This window comes from Dermacentor variabilis, chromosome 1 (assembly GCF_050947875.1).
Source record: "Dermacentor variabilis isolate Ectoservices chromosome 1, ASM5094787v1, whole genome shotgun sequence".
Classification (NCBI taxonomy): domain Eukaryota; kingdom Metazoa; phylum Arthropoda; class Arachnida; order Ixodida; family Ixodidae; genus Dermacentor; species Dermacentor variabilis.
In genome coordinates this window covers 27430484-27451950 of record NC_134568.1, presented here as the reverse complement: position 1 = coordinate 27451950, position 21467 = coordinate 27430484, and the positions used below count along the sequence as shown (strand labels likewise).

At 52.6% G+C, this 21467-nt stretch overlaps 1 protein-coding gene across 5 annotated transcripts in view; it reads left to right on the top strand.

Moving 5' to 3' along the window:
- Positions 1 to 21467, top strand: part of exd (PBX homeobox extradenticle) — a 419516-nt gene that overhangs the window by 300502 nt on the left and 97547 nt on the right. For 4 of the 5 annotated variants that reach the window (XR_012826753.1, XR_012826754.1, XM_075685865.1 and 1 more), the window contains exons 5-8: positions 2790 to 2925; positions 6427 to 6517; positions 10386 to 10415; positions 21079 to 21242. Coding sequence is in view for 3 of the 5 variants with exons in the window: in XM_075685865.1 (XP_075541980.1) it covers positions 2790 to 2925; positions 6427 to 6517; positions 10386 to 10415; positions 21079 to 21242 (421 nt within the window). In the remaining 2 variants the exon portion in view is untranslated. The remainder of the gene's footprint in view (positions 1 to 2789; positions 2926 to 6426; positions 6518 to 10385; positions 10416 to 21078; positions 21243 to 21467) is intronic. The other variant, XM_075685881.1, reaches the window with a different exon arrangement.

The following is a 21467-nucleotide window of genomic DNA, read 5'->3' as shown; positions in this document are numbered from 1 at the left end:
CTTTCGCGTCTCCTGCATGGCAGCAGCCACCAATCGTGCGGCATGCGCCAATGATTGGCTTCTGCTGCTGTTTATGGCGCGTCTCGCTTTTGTAACGGCATAAAAAAGAAAGTGTAGAGAGCGATGAGCGTGTCGGTGAAATGATGTACCGGACCCTCTCTCTCTCTCTCTCTCTCTCTCTCTCTCTCTCTCTCTCTCTCTCTCTCTCTCTCTCTCTCTCTCTCTCTCTCTCTCTCTCTCTCTCTCTCTCTCTCTCTCTCTCTCTCTCTCTCTCTCTCTCTCGTGTTCCTTGCATCTTGCAGATGTTGCTTATCGGGCCTCCAATCAGTGACGGTTCGCGGCCAGTATTAAAGAAACGGAATAAGGAAGCCAATCTGCGTATACAGATAAAAAAAAAATATCGAGATGAGCAGTGCTGAAACGACGCAACCATCCGTAGCCGCATCGCGAAGAGCAAATGTGCAGGGAGGGCGCAAGGCCGTCGCCTCTGCTTCTGAGTGATCTGCGGGCGTAACGTCGCGTCGTGGGCGGAGGCGAGCATTCATTTTCCCGCGCTACTTACAGGCTTGCATTGAACCAGATGAGGACTGAATGAAGGACTGCGGAGGAGTACGTGAGCCAAATGCATCGGGAGAGATGAAGGGCTCCCTTTTTTAACGGACAAGCTCGGAAATGAGCGCCATGGAAGAATTTTTAAAGGCCGATAGACGCCGGGAAAGCGTGTCAAGAAACGGCAGAGAACTAGAAGGTTACCCGCAAAGCGAAAATGGCAGTGTGCAGAAGAAAAAGAAAGTGAAAGCGAAGAAATTGAGCAGGCAATGAGGATGAACCTAGAGAGAGAGAGAGAGAGCAGAGAGGTTCAGGATGAGTCGAGCTGCCGTTCATCGCCGTTTTGGGCAACGGCAGCGTGACGACTACGTGACTCCCTTCTTTTTCTTCGTTATTTTTTTTTTTAATTTTTATTCTCGGAGGCGTTACACGCCTGGGAGCACGCAACCCGAATGAATGGATCGCAAATCTAAAGTTCGTTAGAATAATCGCGCAATTTATAACGGACCCTCCTTCGCCTCTCTCTCCGTCTATCTGGTGCCGCGCGGCCCAGCCCACTTTCTCGTCGCATGTTTCTCCTCCGCATCCTCAAGAAAAGATGCTTTATAAGCCGCTCGGTTGAGCCGGGCGTATTTCTTCTTCTCTGCCGCCGGCTTGTCCGGGTGGTGCGATCCGTTATATTCGAATGCCCGGAAGCTTCTTTCGCTGTCGGCGTTTCGAAACATTCTTTGTCCCCCTTAGCGTTATTTTATTTTCATTTCTTGCTTTTGGTGTTAGCCATTTGCCGCCATGCCTAGCAAAGCGCTCACGGCAGCGTCGAGGGTGCGGCAGTCAGTGCTTGTCGTCACGCCGCTCGCGAGGTCACGTGCCGTTTGCTCCGTTTCCCTTTTTTCTTTTTTTTTTTCTTTTTTCTTTTTCATCCCTCGCATCTTTCCTTCCCCGTGTCGACGGCGACTGATGGTGTCTCCGTGTCACCGCGCGCTCATTTGTCCACGTCTTGTCGGCGTCGCCGTTGTGGAGGTCTTTCTCCCACCTCCCCCGTTTCTTTCCATCTCTTTTGTGTCTGTCAAGGGAGAAATAAACAAAATGGGTGGCTTGTTCGGGCTCTCTTCATTACCGCGGTGTGTTTATGCACAATCTGGCAACAAGTGAACCCCGGTACCTTATAAACATGGCCGGAAAGTACAAGCTGCTATAGGGCAGTTACGTGCGTTTCAGCTTAAAAAATTAATGACAATAAATAAAAACAAAATGCAGTGCGAAGTCAGCAAGGGTCCTATTAGGGTTAGCATTTTGTGAGACGCCATCTTGCCTTCGTGTTTTCCCCAATCACGAGTTCGATCAGGGTCTGCATAAGAGTAACTGGTTAAAACAACGGAAGTCAGTCTGTGTACAGCATTGAAAACGTGAAAATTGGACCCGTGGTTTGGTTGCGTCGACAGATAGCCCCCTGATCAACTAGCCTTTTGTCGCAGAAAGTTCCCGACGCCCAGCGCTGTCGTCATTTGATCTGCTGTGAAGAGCCGCGTGAGCCATCATTTCGTGTACTCTATATATATATGGGCCTCCTTCAAACAACTGTCTGTGGGAACCACTAGGACACATGAGCGTTTTTTTTTTTTTTTTCGTTTCCGCGCCTACACTCGCCTTGGCAGTGTCGTATTCCCCCGCCCCCCCCTCCCTTTCATCCACCTTTTCCTGCTTTGCCATTGCAGGGAGGGTAGCAAACCGGATACTCACATCTAGTTAGCATCCCTGCCTTTCCCTTTATTCATCTCTCTCTCTCTCTCCCTTCCTCCCACGTGAGCCATCAAGGCTCACTGCAAAAATCAAGGGCTGAGCGAAGGTTCCCTGGCTCATATGAGCAAGAGCCGGAACTGTGCTCGCATGATGCTGTGAACGGGGTTTTTTCCTGTCGCACTGTACCTACTCGTCTAAATGTCCCCTCTCTTCCTTTCGCGTAAGAATATTATTTGAAGCCAGTTTGCGTCGTTCCCTTTGTGAGTTGGCGCACTGGGGGAGAGTGTCGCCGAGCGAAACAGGCGTTCTCGGTGCGGGCACCCTCGACGGTCTCCGTGAACCGAGTTCGAATGCGTCGATGCAAATGGAGCAAGCGTTGCCCGTTGGGAGCGATGGACATGGATGACTCGCGCGGTACCACTGTCACATGACCGCGTTTCGCTCCGTCGAAGTGTGTTGAGCTTACTTTGAACTTCCGGTGTCTCGTGTTCTCATTTCAGGCGGAAGAGGCGGAACTTCAGCAAGCAGGCGACGGAGATCCTGAACGAGTACTTCTACTCGCACCTTAGCAACCCGTACCCGTCGGAGGAAGCCAAGGAGGAACTCGCAAGGAAGTGCGGCATCACTGTCTCTCAGGTTCGTTTGCCCTCGGACGCACTCGACGGAGTCCCGCGTTTACGGCGCGCCGCTTTCAAACATTCCAAGTGCCGACGTGTTTCACTCGAAAATCTGATGACTCTGGAAAAACGTCTTTTGGCCAACTTTTCGTTAGCCGTTTTCCTTCTGCGGTTTGCTTGAAAACGCTAATGCAGAGTTTGCTCATTATGTGCGTAGTACATATTGATATATTACCTGTGACGTCCGCTGTGGCTGCTTTGGAATTTCTCTACAAGTAGCTTGTGCGCTATTGGACGCGGTTTAGGATAACTAATGTAAATTTCGCGTCCTCCATTTGACGCTCTCTGAGCAACGGATTCTCCTCTATTAGTGTTTTTGTTTGAATGCACCTTAGTTGCGTTGGTATTCTTGAGAAGTGACAGGCTGCATTGCGTTCTATAGGAACATAGCTGGCGACTTGCGTGGATCTGCGCCGCTGCTAATTGAAGCCGTTATCCGTGTAGCGCTTTTTTTTTTTTGCATTATTTTCGTCGATCGTACTGTTATGAGCATCCTCGGAAACGCAATTAGAGTGTGTGGGAGTCCTCCTCCTCGGCATTTCAAAGCGCAAAACGAACCTAGCTCCGGAACGGAACGCATCATCCGAGGAGCGCCCAGTGGGACAACTAATTGCCGCCACTTCGGCGCGCAACGCCGTCGCAGCCGGAGCAACAGAAAGGTGACAAGCGGGGCGTGACGCTGCGGGTCGGCAGTTAGAATTCTATCCGGAGCCCGTCCCTCCGACTGGAAAATCCTCGTCTCTCGCGACCTTTTGCGCGGCAACAAAACGAGCGAGAAATTAAACGGCGCGATATGGCGGGTCGCGAATGCGTGCTTTGCTCGTCGGAGCCGCCGAAGTGCGCCCAGGCTCGGTGTGGGCGCGCGCGAATGTGCGCGCGTTCTCATCTCCCTGATTGGCAAGAGCGCGGGGTCGGAGGGTGAGAACCGACTCGGCGCAATCCTACCATGCGCCGTCGGAGAGGGCAGCGCGCCGAGCTTGCGTTGCGCCTTGGGGAGGACGTTTGGGAGCATCTCGTTTAAGGTAGTTAAGCGGGGCTAATTGAGGAAGCGGCGCGCACTTCTCCGCTCTTTGCCTAATCGCTTCTGAAGCGGCGCCTGGATGTTTCCTCCCGCGACGGTCGTGTGCTCTTTTCATCCTCGCCGCCCCCTCCCCCCTTCCTGCGTCTGTTCGGCTCGGCGGGCTGCTTGTGAGCGGTATGCGCCCTGCGGTATCATACGATGCGTGTAGGGCACGGCGAGTGTTCGCTCGGGGAATGGAATATTAGCGAGCGGTAAATACGGCCTACAATTTCGCACAACGGAGAGTTTGAGCTGAAGTATGTGAACGCCGAACGAGCCGCGACGTACACGGTGCGTGAAGTTGCGCGAGCCGATGTAGAGAAGAAGAAGAAGAGAGAACAGATAGGAAGACGGAAAGGCAGGAAGGTTAACCAGACTGAGTCCAGTTTGCTACCCTACACGTGGGGAGGGGAACCCTTCACCTACCGGGTTATAACGGATAACGTAGCAGCGTACTGCAGCGTGATTATATAACCCCTTGTTACTACGAATTATGCGTTTCAAGCTTTTTTTTTTTCACCTTCTTTCTTTCGACCAGTGAATGCGCGAGAACAAAATGCATTGCGTTCGTCCCAGTGTAGCGCGCCGAGAGTCCGCCGTTATACTTCCTCTTCGTACCACCGCAGGGCGCCTTTCTTAGTCCCTCATCTCGCTCTGCCCTAAGAAGGCGATGGCGGCGACTTCTTAATCCCCGTCGAATTGCCGATAAACCAGTTATCTTGTCGCCGCCTGACATATTTTACGCCACCGAGTCCGAGATGAGGCGATGCCTTGCTTGCGGAGGCCGTGGGGAGGTGCGGGTGGCTGCTGAAGATTATGAATAAGTTCTTATGCAAAAATGTCCTCCCTCGTCACCTCCAGCGCACTGTTCGCGCTCCTAAAATATGGAAATGTGGCGAGTCGACTTCTCCCCCTCCTCCCGATTAAAGAGGATGGAAGTGCGGAAGCAGGGGTGACGCGGACTAGCGCCGGGGCTTCTGGCGGTGCTCGCTTCTTTAGCTTCTTCCCCCGTTCGTTCTCGTGTTCACGCTGCGTTGCCTTCGCCCGCACGCCGCATCGCGTCATGCTCGTTGGGACGCGCGGAGTGAAATCAGCATAAGGACGCCGTGCGCACATATTTTACGCGCGGCTGCCTGCGGGGAAACGAGCGGAGTGTCGTCGGCTGGCGGTGCTGTTCTCGACGACAGCTGTATCTGCGCGCTCCCCGGTCTCTGCTCTTGCTTTTCGCTGTTCATTCGCATTGGAGGTTGGCGCCTCCGTCACGGAGAGCCTGCGAAACCCGCAGTAGCGCTGCCGCAAGCGGTAGGGGATAATTGTCTGCTCAGACATCCCAAAGCAGTGTCACTATATAAGGCTCATTAGATTTAGACGGCTTGGTGCCCCCCTCGTTTCATTATTGCCGTCTTGCTCGCCATCTCGGTATCCCAGTTTTCGGGTTCCAGTTTCCCTTAATCACCCCTCTCTTCACTGATTCCTACGGCTGCGGCCAAACGTGTATAGGTTGGAGCTTGCGTATCTTGCTCCAACTGAAGATGTCCTCTTTCCTACAAGTGGTTCGCCAAACTCGTTCAGTACCGAGGTGGACGAAGTTGCGCGTGCTAAGGAAGAAGGATTAGGCGCGCAAGTATCGATAAGGCGTATGAGAAAAGGAATCTCTAGGACTTTTACACTAATTTATGTCACACATGTGGCGCTTTCACAAAAGGGTGCCGGGAATATACGTAATCAACGTTAGAGTTCTGTGCAATTCCTTGCGGAAATTTATTTGTCGAGGTGAGGTTTCAAACCGATGTACGTTTGTATGTGCGGGATCGCTGTGTCCTGTTTGGTATCCGTAGAATGCGTTTCAAATACATAACACATTTATTATTTGTATAGGTAGCCGTGTGATCACTTTTGTTTCTAGCCCAATCAGTGTTCGGTGGCATTTGTTCCGGTGGCACTCTGCTAGCTGGAGCCTCGCATTTCGCCTGATTTTGTGTGTGTGTGTGTGTGTGTGTGTGTGTGTGTGTGTGTGTGTGTGTGTGTGTGTGTGTGTGTGTGTGTGTGTGTGTGTGTGTGTGTGTGTGTGTGTGTGCGCGCGCGCCTGTATGACATCTGGTGTCCGAAAGTCCTTTGTAAGCAGCATGCGCACCGTACTCTAATATGGTGCTGCGAAGAGTGCGTGAGGCGCGCAGTTCATTCGCCTCCAATAAGGCAGCCCACAAATGCACAGGTTATGCTAAGGGGCTTTTTGCACAATTCACCTACTCTTAAGGGACTGCAGACCTTTTACTGTGATTAGAGAGAACGTTAGACATTTAAACAGAAGTCATCGACAGTGTGCTCAAGATTTTAACATGTACTCTCGTTTCTCTTTGTCCTTCTTCGGCCCCCCTCCCCTGATTGACATCCGTGCAGGTGTCTAATTGGTTCGGCAACAAGCGGATACGATACAAGAAGAACATAGGGAAAGCGCAAGAAGAGGCCAATCTCTACGCAGCAAAAAAGGGTAAGTGCACGCTTGACCATGTCGTAGTGGTGCATGCGGACGGCGTTGGCCCTTCGATGTCTTCAGCGACGCATGGCACAGCGATTGCAATGACCCGGCCGTTGTGCTACCCACGGGAAAGGGTGCCGTAAGCGTCCTCTGCTTGCCACGTGTAGCGTGTTACGGAAGTCTGCTGCGAGGTGTCCTATCCAGCGACCTGCTTCTGATGTTTACTTCTAGTTATTTTTTTTTCTATAAACGGTTCGAATATTTTGAACTCCACTAATAGCCGTTGTACGTTAGGGCACTTCGAAGAACTTTTGTACCGAAACAATTAAGTGCGCGATGAAGGCAATGAAGCGTCGAGGAAAAGTACAGCCATATGTGAACTTGCAGGTGTTGCAACAACGTTATCCTGGTGGTCTTTTCTCGCATTACGAAAGTGAAAGGGCTCGTAACGGTGTTTGAACGGCCAATTTGGCGCTTCATGTCGAGGCCGCGATAAATGTATTTTTGGACACGCATGGTTCGTAGCATCCTTTCGCTCGCAGCTGTACGTGTGCCGTATGTATGGCCTCTGCAACGAGAAGCCATAAGCTGTTTTGACTCGTATTACGTTTGGCTGCCGTCTCTTTGAGTGAAGAATATCGGTCAGGCGCTGCGCAGTAGCGCCGTAGCCTGTGCTAGAAGGCGTACCATGAGATGCACGTGAGAGCCCCGGCCCGTATCTCTATTTGCAGCGTGAGGTATTGTGGCACCGAAGAAAACGAAATACAGCGTATTTGCGGGCTAAGCTTCCTATAAGGCTCAGTTGCGCGTGTCATGGCCCCGTCTCAAAAAAAAAAAAAAAAAAAAAAGAAAGAAAAAAGGCAAGACTGGTGGGTAGAGCATTCACTTTTCAAAGACTTGGTACGTGCCTCGACTCGTTTGCTTGGGCATAGCTGAGCGCGATGTGGCATTACCGAGTTGCTATTCGCCGAGTCTCGCTCATGCCGATTCGAGCAGTGTCGGGCGCAGATAGGCGCCACGAAGTACCGAGCAAGAAAAAGGGGACCGCGATGAGCATTTACCGCGCGCGCCTCCTCGTTCGACGCCAAGGTCTGTGCTTTCGCCGCCTTTCGCTGCACGACGCAAACGCGCGGGATGCGTTCGCTCGTCCCTATTTCCCTATTCGCGCCTCGCGGGCGTCCTTATCGGTTGGCCGCTGGCACTGGCTCGGCGGCGCCGTATTTGCCGATGCTCCCGAGACTTTAGCCCAGCAATTTTTCGCCACTTCCCGCCCCGGCGTAGCGCCGGTAGCAGCGGCAGCGGTCCTTTTCTTTCTGCTTGCATCGGACGTCGTCTCTGCGCTGCTGCTTCTTCGACTCCCCCGTTTCTCCGTGCTCGTGAAAAACAAGCAGGGGCGCGCAGCCCGCTCTAAAAGAGCGCGTGCTCGCGAAACCTTTCAGTTTCTCTCCTTTCCCTCCGTCTTTGCGAGCAGCATCCATTGCTGCCAGGATCATTGGTCCGAGGGATTTTTTTTTTCTTTTCATCTATTTTCATCGTTCATGTTTGGCGTGCTGCCGTAGGGAGTGCTTGAAGAAAACGCCAGGAGTGGCGCGTAAAAAGGAGGCAGCCGTGAGGAAGAGGTGGAGGGCGCCGGTGCTTTGAGCCGCGCCGTAATGTATGCATGTGTTTGGAGGCTCATCGAACGCTCGCTCGTGCTCGACGGCGCATCGGCGCCGCGCCGATGCCTGCCCAGCCACCCGCCGAATGCGTGCCGGGAGACTAAGGGTAAAACAGGCAGAAAAAAAAAATGTTTCTGCGGGAGCTGAGGTGAGGGGGGGGGGGGGGGCAATAGGCGCGTTTTCGATGCGGTGAAAGCGCGCGCGCGCGCGTGCTCGTTTTCGGGCCGACGGCGCGGCTTTTGTTTTGCCGATAAGGAGCAGGCGCCGCTTTTCACCGCGTTCGTGTGCTTGCTTGTTTTGCGGCGGGTTCCTTTTGTTTGCCTCCGACCGCGTTCTTCCTCCCTGCTCCTCCCCCCCCCCCCCCACACACACACACTCCCTCGCTCCCCCCTTCAACGGCTGTACCTTTTGTTTTGCCGTTCCAGCTTCTCCCGTCTGCATGCACAAGGGAGCAGCGGTACTCCTCTTTTGTTTTCATCCATGAATGCCCCTTATTAGGGCTCTCTAAAGTTCTTTTTTTTTTTTTTCCCTAGTTCTGCGCGTCCTATGGGCTATGCGGGTCGAACATGTGCTTTTCTCCTGTATTTGCCTCCCCTGGCCTTGGTGTTTTGCGTTTCCTTCCCCACCCCAGGGCGCGGCGTTGCTCGCGCTCAGCGAAGCGCTGATTTGGATGCTGCGTAATTCGCGCGGTCCTGCGTCTAGGTGCGTGGTATCGGCATCAAAAAGCGAAGAAGCGGCTCGTGTGTTTGCTATAGGGACGGATGTGCAGGCGCGGCAAAGAAGAAAGATCCAGAAAGCCGAGTGCAAGGAAGCCTCCTCTCAGGCGAGGAAGCCGAAGGAAGGGGGGGGGGGGGGGGCGTTACGCGCTGTGCGGTGTGCACAGCGAGCGAAGCGTGCGCCAACGACTGCTGCGTGGCCATTCCCTTCCTCTCGGCGTTGACTCGCGGCGCCGTGTTCTCGTTATCGGTCCGCTTGCAAATGCTTGTCGACGTGGTTCACGCGCCCCTGCTCCAAGACGCGGACCCGTAGCGAGCCGCAGTCGTTTCTCCGCTATCTGGGCTTGCCAAAGCGGTGGTACGCGCGCCGCTCCCGGCTGAAACGAGTGCTCCCTCCCCCCACCCACCCCCCACCCCCACTTCCTCCATTCCCACCCTCTTGTAGCGTAAAACAAGATTAGTAAGAGTGCGCGGAGAAATTTTTCAGGCTTGCGAAGAGCGCACATCGATATCATTTCTGGGATTCTTTTTTTATCGTTCCTTTTACGCGTCTTCTTGTCCTCCGGTTTGCGGTGGGTTCGTGGTTCTTCAAGGTTTTTGGTTTTGTACGACTCGGACAGTAGCGGGACGTCGCTGCATTACAGCGGAAGCTGAATTGTGGTGTTCCCACGTAGGGGGTACTTCTTCGTTGTCAGGATTTCTGTTCTCTCTTCTTTTTTCTGTTTGTTGCCAAGAAAGCTTAACCTGGAATCTCGCCGTTGCACGGCTTATAACTGCTTTTCTAACGCTGGTGCTGATAAGTTTTTCTGAGCGTCTGCCTGATGACTTGTCTCCTCCTGCTACAGCTGCTTCGTCGCTCTTGATCCCGGTAATTATTGGACAGTACAAGAGAAAGAAAAGTAATGCCTGTGAGGTTGTATTGCCGAATATTTGTCGTACTTACTCCCAGATTATGCACGTGTATCATGTAGTTGCTGATAGCATCTCTATAGGCTGTTTCCCCCCCCCCCCCCCCCCCCACAAAAGATCACAAGTCCACTTGCGCCGCACTGCAGGTAGCCTTTCTGCAGCTTCTGCGCATATGGCCCCGCGTACGATTTCGAGCGAATCACTGACGTCGCTTTCTGCTAGGTGCCTCGCAGTCAACCTAGAAATTCTACTTGGATATTGTTCACGGGGAAAGCCTAATCCCAGATTTCATACTGTGTGGTGCTTCCCGAATGGTCTTCTGTTCGTGGCCTTTGTGCGAGTAGTGAACAGCAGAACTCTCTAAAACCTTAACTGTGAGTGAGACAGATGCATCGTTTGCACTCGGCAATGATGCGGCCGCATACGCGAACCTTTGCGCCGACAGCGTTGTCTCTCTTTCTCGTTCGCGTTGCAAGTGTGTTGCGCTCGAAATTCCTGGGCGTCTGTAGTGTTCGGCGTACGTAATTGTAGCAGTGTGTGCTGCGCGAATCAGCCGTTGTGCAGCGCTCCTGACTCTGATCCCCTTGCTCTTTTCAGCATTCCCGAAAAAGAAAACAGACAGACATAGTAAGTGGAACAGCGCATGGTGATACGCGTATGGAAGTGCAGCGCCCTTCCCTCTTTTTTTTTCCTTCTCTCTTCGAAAGGCGACATTTATCCGTCCTTTAGGCAGCCCTTGGTTTGTTAACAATCCCATGCTCAGAACAGTATAGCAGCAGGCGGCGTATGTTCAGAGACGGCCTGGAAGCGAGTCGATCAGCCATAAGTTATCGGAATGCTTAAACAATTAACGTCCAACGCGTTTTTCGCCCTTGGTGACTAAGTTGTATGGGCAACAGTGGAGAAAGCCAGCACCAGGGTGATATAGGAGACGCACCTCCCTAAAGATTCCGTTAGTTCGAAAACAATGCATTTGCGTTTGCAGAAATCCATTCTTTCTTTATATTCTTTTTTTCCCTATCGCTGTGATGTCGCACCATTTGTGGTACTCGTCATATGCGGGCGGCCTTACGCTAACTGTTCACGATTGCCTTTTAATGGAAACGGCTGTCACCGCTCTTGGGCACTGCGCGTGAAATCTGTTCGGATTGCATTTACTCTGATGCATTTGAGCGAAGGACGCGGCGTAATAGTAACAGTGGCTAGCTGTTGTCATCGTCTCTTGTAATAGACTATAAGTGCTCTTTAACGGAGCCGACACATCTCGATTAGAGTTTAGCGCTCGCTGCGGCGATTCGCATGATGCGAGCTGTTCCAGTGCTCAGTGTGGTGTGAGCCTCCGCTCGTGGCCGCCATTTGTGGACGGGCTTTCTGACCGCCCTGTAATTATAGGCTTCAACATGTTTCGTGCTATTCGCCTCCGTTACGTCTCGTGGCGAACTCCGCGTACGAGCGCGAGGCCGGACCGACTTTGCAGTTGTCGCACTCTGTGCTACGCCCATCCGCTTGTTGATTCAAACCCTCGCCGGCCACTCTGGCTGAGAAGTGTCGCGTTCGAAAGCGCCGCGCCGCATGCCGGCTGGCGATAACCCTCTCCCCCCTCCCCCCCCCCCCTCCCCCCTGTCTCGACGACTGGAGTGGCTCGCACGTTTGTGCGGCTGGCTAGCGCGCTTTGTCGTTTGCTGCTTTGTGGAGGCGCGGGCTCTGACGTGATGAGACCGGACAGGCCTTCTTTGCTGGAATCTTCAGTGGTCCGTTCCTGCATTCATAGCGGCCCCAGTGTATGGCTGGCAGTTCTAGGAACTCTATGTTTATTTTTATTCTTCTTTATTGCGCGTGTTTCTGTGCAGCAATATGTGTTCCACTCTCGGTCATAGTCTGCGCGTCCAGTTGTGTAGGATTTCTTTTTCTCCCTCATCCGCCCTGCCGCCTGGAAGGCTGCAAAAGAAACATGCCGTCTCCGCAAGCAGGAGGACCCTGCCTCTCAGCAATGCAATTTCTCAGGCGAAAGACACGTGTCTCATCGAATTGCCGCCCCTACGCCCTTGTCGCCTACGGGCAAGCCCCTGCCCACTCGTTTTCCTTGCCAGTGTTCTTTTTTTTATTTTTTCGCAAGGTAGAAAGGAGCATATAAGCGTTAGGTGACTAAAGTGACGCTAGGTAGACTTCTTTTTTCTTGTTATTAATATTATGCGTTCTTGAAGCTCAGAAAAGAAAGTAAGGAGACTGGTAGAAATTTGACTTCACCGTAGTTCTACCATGAATGGCATTCTTCGTTTGTATGCTGGGGCATCCCTGCTCGCTCTATGTATTTTGCGGCTACGTGCGCCTGTTCCAAGTGTACGAAAGTCGCTCGGCTGTACTGTAGTGTACCTGGCTGGGAACAAAGTGAAAAATGCGCAGAAGGAGGCTGTTGGGGTGCGAGAGATGGCGCAGTTTTGTTTTTTGAGACTCTCACGGTGGGCGCATTTTCTAAGAGTGTAAAATATAGACAAGTGCTCCGCTGTTGCTACCAAGAGGAGGAAGTCTTTGCGAGCCAATTTACTTCTTCGCATAGTGTTAGATTTATGTGTACACGTCTCTCTCTCTCTCTCTCTCTCTCTCTCTCTCTCTCTCTCTCTCTCTCCTTTCCTTTCTTTCGTTTAGATTTCGCAAATGTTGAAGTGAACTACTGCTTTCATCTGCGTAGTTTTCGGGAAGCGCCTTCTTTGTCAGTATTAACTTGTCATTCCAGAAGTTTCTGTCCGACGTGATCAGCCGCAACTTGACAGGCGTGCGCCGTTTCTCCCGATAGCCACAGTGCGCAGTACTACTTTAGCAATTTTCGTGTCGCTTTCTTTTCTTCATTTTTTCTGTCTTCCACCGTCTCGTCTTCCTGCTCAGCACAGGCGGGCTCTCAAAATTTGACGCTTTTTGCGTGGATGTATGGAATGCTTGAAATATGTTGCTCAGTTTCGATCCTATATTGCTCCGTTTCCTTTGTCCTCTACGCGCTTTTCTCGCGAGCTTTTCATCATTGGAAAGCTTGAAAATATTGCACGTTTGTCACTGTCCTCGTTGCGAATTTCACTGGCAGTAGGCTTACATCGGCTCTGCTCAACTTCGCATTAAACGCGGATATCGACTTGCCCCTTAATTGGCACCGGTTGTGCACTATCATGGTCCGTTCGCAACACCGAGCTACTAAGCATTGACCCGCACTGAGCTCTGCACCATTGCGTGCAGCTTCAGTTAGGTACACCGAGGCGCTCCTATACCCTAATCTTGTGTATGCTCGACTTTTCTTTTTTGCGGGTCATCACCCTCGTGCGTTCCGTGTTTTGTCCCGAATGAGCCCCGTGCTTATTCAACAAAAGCTGCGCCCGTGACCAGCCTCATTCCGCCGGGCGTATGGCTGCGAGACCGCATTTACAGCGCCCCCTATCATCCGGGTTCGGCACCCAATTCCTGGCGCAGTCGGCGCCTGGAAAACATTAAGCTACTAGAGTGAGCTCCGAGTGCGGCATACTTCGCTTTAGGGAGGCCCCACTGACCAGGGGTGGCAGCGGCGACTTCCCCGTAGAGTCTCGTCGGATATTATCTCCCTCTCTCACTTCTTGCGTCGATCACCGAGTGTGTTTTGCTGACCACGGTGGGCTGTCTATGCCCGGTGCCTCGTGGGCGCTCCGGGATGCTAATTAGCCCTGACGCTACGTCTATAAAGCCACCGCTTTCCCCGCCAGCCTTACTGCGGGGAGGTCAAGCGCGACTGCGCGGGCCCGCGTGCGCCTGCGGTCGCTCGATGCCTCCGAGTTCCTGCGGGAACACCCGAGGGGAGAGGGAGCAGAGTGCGCTGGTCGAAATGCGGCTTCGAGTCGATTGCGCTCCATTTGGCAAGGCACGCGCACTCCCTCCAGCCTATACTGTTGAACCTCAATAAGGGGGCATTGTTGCGCACTCTGCAATCGATTATAATAGCTGCGTGTTTTGTTTGTTTGCTGTTGTTGTTTTGTATCTCCACCCTTTCTCTTAAAAGACGTTCGAGCTTTATTTTACACGTGATCTTGTACAGCCTCGGTGGGCCCCTATTCGCCACGTGCTCAGTGTTTCAGTCCGTTGAAACTTGCGTCTTCACGGTGAACCGAGCCATTCTGTTGTGCTGTCTGTTCGGGTTTAAAGGTGCTGGAAACGGTCGGGGTCGCAGGACGTTACTGCAATTCCTGAAATTGAGGGAACCAAAGCGGGAACCACGCTTTTTGTAACTGACTATTAGTGTTGTGTATGTCAACGCGTTAGAGTTGTTTACATTTGCAAGCGTCGCGGTATGTGGTATTCAGCTTTTGGTACCTGTCTGTCGTTAATCCAAGTAGTTACATTATTTTCGCGAGGTGCGGAGATCCAGTTCGATTGGGCATCGAAAGAGGCAATTGTTAGCAGAAAATAAGAGTAATGTTCGTGTTAATTGACCGTATATGATTCGCTGCATTGAATGTGTATAATTTCTAGTTCCGGCAAACTACTTCCTCGTTGACGAGCGCGCAGCGTTCCTACCCATTCCAAGAGCGTTTTGGAGCGTCGCCGGAAGCGCTTTATTAGTTGTCAGCTCATATTATTAAAGTATGATAGCATGAAAGAAGTGGGATTCGCGGATTAACCACAGGCGCTTTCTTCTCTTCCTTGGCTTTCTTGTTGTTGTTGTTGGTTGTGTTGGTGGTGGTGGTCGTGGTGATCGTGTTGTTTTTCGAACTCCTTTCATTTCCCATTTCTCACTGTGCGCTCCCGGCAGTTATTACGACTCACGATGGCAATTAGTGTTCCGACCCTCGGTCGTGGTCCCACTTTCCATGCCGCGTTCCTCGTCAGGGATCGACGCAGAAAACTGCTCTCGCAGGCGAAGAAGAGTCGCCCTAGGCGAGCGAATGTGCGAGCGAAGGAAAAGCAGCCAGTGGTTCACCGTCGCCGAGCGGAAAGAGCGCAGCTCGTCTCTGTCGGTAACTGGCGCCGATGGCGGCCGTAACCGCCCGGCCTCCTCCGGCGTCCCAGTAGCTGCCGCTCCACAGCACTTGGGGCGACCACTGGGGGAACCCTTTCACCTCCCCCTCCCATTCGGTTCTTCTGCTTTTGTTTCGCTCCTGTCGCAACGTTCCGTCTATAGCAGAGAGCGAATCTGAAAAGAAGGGCCGCGCATCAGCCCAAATGAGTGCGCAGGGAGAGAGCAGGACCCTCGGGCTATCTGGATTAATACGTCAAACATTTTGACGTCGGAGGCCCGAAGGGAAGGGTCGGAAATTTGGGAATCGAAACTGTGCTGGGCAGAATGGAAAGAAGGGAGGGGGGTTGCTTCAGGGCCGATTGGCTCCGTTGTTAGGATTGCTTTTAGTGTTGCTTTTATCTTTTTTTTTTTTTCTTAAATGCGTTGAGGGTATCGTTCCCCGTCATTTCTTCGCTGGCCCCCCTAGTCAACGGATCTCGTTCGTCTCTTGTACGCTTCCTTTTGTTTCCGCTGCACCAAAAGTAATAAATAAATGTCGTTTATAACTGACTTTGCTTGTTGGTTACGTCCGCACTCTATGCATTGTATACGATCTCTCAGAATCAAGCAAGTCTTACGGCTTGTGCATTTTGTTACCGAAGAGTGCGCTTGTCGCTTCACTGCAACGTGCGCTGTCGTCAGTGCGTCGAAGAGGCCCACGTTTTATTATTTTTCGTCCGGTTTTCCGAACGAAGGTAGCCGGCATCTTTAAAATACTTGCAGGGGGTTCCTTTGCACTTGCTGGCTTTGGTGGCTGAGTTGTTCGTTTCGCACGGTACTTATGCGGCTTGGTTTTCCATGGGCCCGTTGGTAAGATATGTCCACCTTGCACCTTCATCCTGCGATTCTCCTTCTGATCTGATTGTTTACTCAATACGGCTGCCTAGCCCTACCTGCCGCCTTCTATCTGCGCTATGCTGTCTTTCGATTCCAAGCTTTCCTCCGCATAAACATCCCGCAGCGCGCGTGTGCTCGGCCAAGCTTGTTTTCGCGTTCAAGGAAAGGAAGCCGCGGCGCTCCCGTGTCAATCCCTTAAAGGGAATAGCAGAGATGGAAGGGAGAAGGCGGCGGCGAGATTTCTTCATTTCCATTCCATTTTGCGATGGGCCGGCGCGCGTTCACCCGGCGCCCTTGGCAGCAGCCGCCGCCCCCGCTGGGGTTTCTTGGCTGATATTGCTGATGTGAGCGGGCTTTGCGGGAAATTCGGGGAATGAGGGTGGCTGGGGGTGTTCTGTTTGGCTATGCGCAGCCTTCCATAGAATGTTTTGCAAGCGCTCAATGAAGTTTCAGCCGCTGCATCTCCTATCCCTGGCGCGTCGCGCTCCCCTCTACCGTTAGCGTTGTTTTCGCTTTACCGTAACGACTCGCCGGGCTCCACTGGCTATCTTGTATCTCGGCATCATTTTTCTGCTCCTGTGCACGTTCGTGGCTCGTACGTCGTCTGTCTCGCGACTTACATGGTTCACAGTACACTTGATGCTTCATCGCAGTTACTTTGACTCTCAATTAGGTTCGCGTTCTCTCTTTTGACACTGTTCCGACATCTATTTCTTCGCTTTTTCTTACTGCTCAAAACAGTAATGCCCTTGGGAGCAGAGTTTCAGCGTCCGTATTGTCTCAGAGTAACATTTAGTTAACACTCGGAGTGCACATTTTAAACCGTTGTCATAGACAGGCCGAGCGACATGGAGATAAAGGTTTGGCACAGCGAGAGTATAAGCCGAGGTTCGCAAGTTTTCAAGGTAGTATGGGGTGATTGGCATAATCATAATTGCTAAAAATAGGCCAATTTCACGCCTAGTTAACCACGGGGGCGTTTGCTGGCGCTGTTTTCAGCGCCGTAGTCATTCTTAGTGTTCGTCTCTCGAAGACAACTTTTCGATACCTAATATATCAGTCCACGAAGTCTCGGCGTCGTGCTCTCATTTTCGTCGTGTCGCAGTCGTGCCGTTAACTGCATGTCGAGGTAAAGAACTTCAGTACCCCAATGGTCTCTGTCTTCTTTATTTTTCCCCTTCCCTGCGCTGCCAGTTCGCAGGCGTTCCTTTCTCGGAACGGGGCTCCGCTTTAAAGCCATCGCATGTCGTTGCTCGCGTTCGTACTCAGTCCAATCACTCGCGGCCAGAGGACGCTGATTTGAGTGCCACCAGTTTGACCCCTCGTTGAGTTGACGCTTGGCTCGGCTGTCCGCAGATGCGATCTGTCGTTACAATCGCCCTCGCTCAACTCGGTGCTCGACGATGCCCCCTCGCCCCGCTTGTTGGCTCATTGGTCCAGGCGACGCTGCAATAGCGCATCGACGGGTTTTTTTTCTTTTTTTTTCTTTTACGGCTCGAATCCCGTCCCGCCAAGTCCCGCGTCGAGTTGAAAATTTGCTTCGGAATGTTTGCCTGTTGACTGGTTTCGTCGTATAGGCCTGCCTTGTTCCCGTGTACTTCCCCTCACCCAGCTTCATCCGAAGGATGCTCCCCATCGCTTTCTGTGCCAAATGTTACTCACACTGTCCGTTTATTTCATCGAGTAAGGGGCTCCGTACCCCAATGCCCGAAGCTTGGTTTTCTCTGAGACGCGGACTGTCCATTACGCAATAGCGCGCGCACTTCCTATCTTCTAGATTCGCGTTTCGTGTTTTTCCTCTGCTCCGACAGCTTCCAGGCCGAAGACCAGTGCGTGAAGTGTGCGCCGGTCCTTCACTATTCTACTTTGTCCGTATATTTTTAAGCGGTGCCAGTTATTTCCTCTTAGACGAAACGAGCTGGCTTTGGGCTTCTTTGCGATGTACCCCCCTTCCCCCGTTCTTTTTTTTTTTTTTTCACTTTCCAAGCACCTTCTTCTGGTGTCGTGCTTGCAGTAAACAAAAAGATAAAATGTGGTAAGGAGGGCCAAGGCGATGGTGGGTCGCACACCATCGAGACCTGCAGGTTCGCCTGTTTTTCTCGCGGACTCGATGCCACCGCGGCGGGAAACGTGCGTATACACATGTGAGCGCGGCTAGGCTTGATCGCGATTGATGTCCCGTATAAATTTTTTTCGAGGAGGCGCCTGGCGACCCGACGTGCGGTGGCCATTTCTTGTCCCTCTCCTTTTCTTTTTTCGTCGTTTTGTGCGCGCGCCACAGGGCCTGAGAGTAGGCGAGAGAGAGGAGGGAGGTCGACTGCTAGGCGGGGACGCTAGCACGTCTCAGGGTTGCCGTGCTTGCTTTTTCTTTTCCGCCTTACCAGTCCCTTTGGCCCCGCTACCCCTTGTCTCCCCCCCCCCCCCCCATTTCTAAGACGAGCCGTCCAATTTTGGCGAAAGCTTTTCACTGTCTCCGCCTCTCCGCTCGCCGAGTGCGCGCCAGAGTTCGGGCCGTCCTGGCATCGCTTTCCTAAGTTCGCGAGGATGGGCGGAAAAAAACAGTTGAGAAAACAAAAAAACGTTGCAAGCGATGGTCCCACGTAACAGCGTCGCTATGTTGACGAAGCGCTGTGTTTCGGTAGCGAGAAGAATGAAAAGTGCAATCCGCGGGACCTTCAAGTGGATGGTGCTGTATCTATTTCATCCGTGGGTGTATGAGTTAGCTTGGCTCCGACGTGTCGCTTTCTGTACTAATGAAAACCGAAGGGGGAAGGAAAACAATGCTTCGCATTTATTTTCCGCACTGACAGGGAACGCGTCGCGCGCTGTTGACAAATTGAACCGTCCTTCTGGCGCTTCCCTTGATATCGGACCTTGTGTCGGATCGGCTTCCACCGACGTCTGGGTTGCGTCGGCTTGTTTGCGCGTCGCCTCGAACGTGGGGCGTTTCCCTTCCCCACTTCCCTCCCGGTGCCCCGAGTGGCAACTCTGGCAGGCGCTCTTGCCCGCTAGTCTTCAAACGCGGAGGGCTGATGATGGGCGCGTTTGGCGAAACGCTGCGCTTTTGTCTCTACAGAACCGGCACGTGCGACGGCAACAGCTGCGCCGCGGGTTAAGGTTGCCGTCCAGCTAACGCCGGTGTTTACGGTTGGAGCTGGCGAGCAGATTTTCTCACTCGTGGCTGAGTTCATTTACGCGTTGCCTACAGCCCAGCGCAGGAGCTCTGTGACTGCGCTTGAGCCTGGCAGTGCATGCTTCGTACGGCGCGAGACATTGCAGCTAGCTATTGATGGCGATTGAGAACGTCCGCTCTTGTTCATCGTGTGCATTTTTTATTTCGCCCGCAATTTGTTTCGCCGTTATTAATATAAAAATCCGTATTAATATAAAAATCGTGTATAATGGCACTTACTAAAGTGCTTGTCAGACTTCCTTGGTATAGTAGAGTCCAGTGCTCATGTAAATTGAAGACTGGCAGTTCGAACTTTCTTTCGTCAGTGGTGTAGCACAGTGTATTCGCAATTGCTACAAGAATTTCCAAAATAGCCCAAAAGATTTGCTTGTGACGGCTCTATGAAGACTGTATTGAGCTAAACTGCCCGACCGCTCTGTAAACAGACGAGAAAAGCGACAACCAACCAGACGAGCGGCATGTGTGTGCCCAATTTTCAGGTGAGTTGAGCGGTAACGGTATGGCAACGGAATCAAAACAAGGATGCGTTTCCCGCCCGAATTATTTGTTCGCTCAGCCACTCGCTTGTGTTGGGCCCCTGTAGCTGAGTAGTGCGTTGGTCTTCCCTTCGTGGGTTTCGAGTGCGCTGAAAGGGGGCAGGCAACTTGAGGAAAACGAGCCTTCGGGGAGGTTTGATGTGTACAAACTTTGGGGACCGGTCGTCGCGCCGAGAGCGCGGGGAAAAGGCCGCTGCCGGCGTCACGCGCTGGCGGGGGCGGACGACGCCGAAGGGCGACGCGGCGGCTGCTCCATTAGCCCTTCCGGCGCCTTTTCGCCTCCACCGCCGGTCGCCAAATCAATGCCGGCTGAAGGAACCCCGCCCCCCGCTTCTTCTTCGGTTGGGTTTTCTCCTCGGCGACCAGCGAGTGCTTTCTCTAGCGCCTTTCTCATTCAAAGTGAGCCGGGCTCTCCCGGCCGGATAGGGAAAGTACCCTTGCTTATATTGCCACAGACGACGCCGCTAAGGACGGGAGGCATCGCAATAGGCCGCTCTGTTTTTCTTCTTCTTATGCTGTCCGTCCTCTCTTTCGGCTCTGCTCTCCCCTTGTGTTCACTCTCTTTTCGTCCCCGCGTTTCGTGTTTGTTTTTCTTACCCTAGTCCCCCCCCCCCCCACCCCCCTTTATTTCGCCGTGGCCTGCCTTATTCCGATCTCGCTCTCTCGCTGAGGTTTTCGTCGGTGATCCGTTCGGGGGCGCCTTTTGTGCGGCCTGCCTTTCTGGCCATCCGAGCTGACGACTGTTCCCTGAAACACCCCTCTACTGCGCGTGTGCTGCTCGTCTTCCCTTTTTTCCTTGCTTTTTTGTGTTTTTTTTTCTTCTTTCTCATTTGTGGCCGCTTACTTAGTCTTGTAGCGCCCGTGGCGCCGCATGTTGCGAGGTAGTTACTTTACCTCGACAGGGAATGTCATTGCGTCACTCCCCTACCGCTCTTTATTATTTCTTTCTCGCCTTGTGATTATTTCTAGTGATGTTTCGGCAAACCGAAGCTGTGCTACAAATACGGGTTACCGCCTGCACCTTCCCACGTATCTAATTCGTGCCAAGGGAAGCACAAACATACGGAGCAGGCTAAATATGCTCTTTCGTGCTTCGCGCAAGCAGCAAATGTCTTGCTTGCTCTGTGGTTATTTGCGCGTAAAGATATACTAAGGTTACCGGCATGCTCACGTTAAAAATCAGTGTCTCACAGCTTTCTACAGTGCACCTTAGAATGGGCTTTATCTATATACTGCGCCAGGTACACCTGACGGATGTGCTTGTTTTACCGTTTAGCACGAAATTTGCCTACGGCGCTCTTGATGCTTCGAGGAAAAAAAAAAACAGACAACTGACCACTGTCGTATACCCGTTATTGATGCAAGACAAACATTGAACGTGCGAGCCCTGAGTGACACAGCCATGAGCCTTACAGCTCTCGCCGTAGAAAATTTCAAGCTATCGTAGCGCAAGACAACAATATCTCTGCGGTAAGAAACGATGTACAAGCTATACAGCCTGGGTACTGCTCACCATAACAGATGATTGCTTGTTCTCTTTTGTGTGTGTGTGTGTGTGTGTGTGTGTGTGTGTGTGTGTGTGTGTGTGTGTGTGTGTGTGTGTGTGTGTGTGTGTGTGTCGCTATAGTGCACGGAGTGCAGGGGCGCCGAGACTTCAGACTCGTAGTTTTACGAACGGTGTCTTTTGTTCTCTCCCCTCTCTGCCATGTGCAGCGGCCGGCGCGTCAGCCTACAGCATGGTGCCGACGACGCAGGGTCAGCAGGGTCCTATGATAAGCCCACCGCCGCCGGGAGCGCCGCAGGACTCAATGTACAACATGAGTATGAACGGCGGAGACTCCTACCAGAACGCCATGGGCGCCAACGTGCAATCGCAGGTAAGTCGGCATACCTGGCTTCTCTCTGTCTTCTCTCTCGAGTGGGTGCCGTCCAAGTTCGGCGCCATCGCTTGCGCTGCCTGTCCTCGTGGAGCCTCGCCGTTGTGGTGCCGATAGATGTTAATCGTGAGATTATCGAAATCTGGCGCTTAAGTCGTTAAACGACGCTGGGAACGGCAGATGGTATACACGAATCTTTTGCACCACTTGGCATGTGTCGGTTGA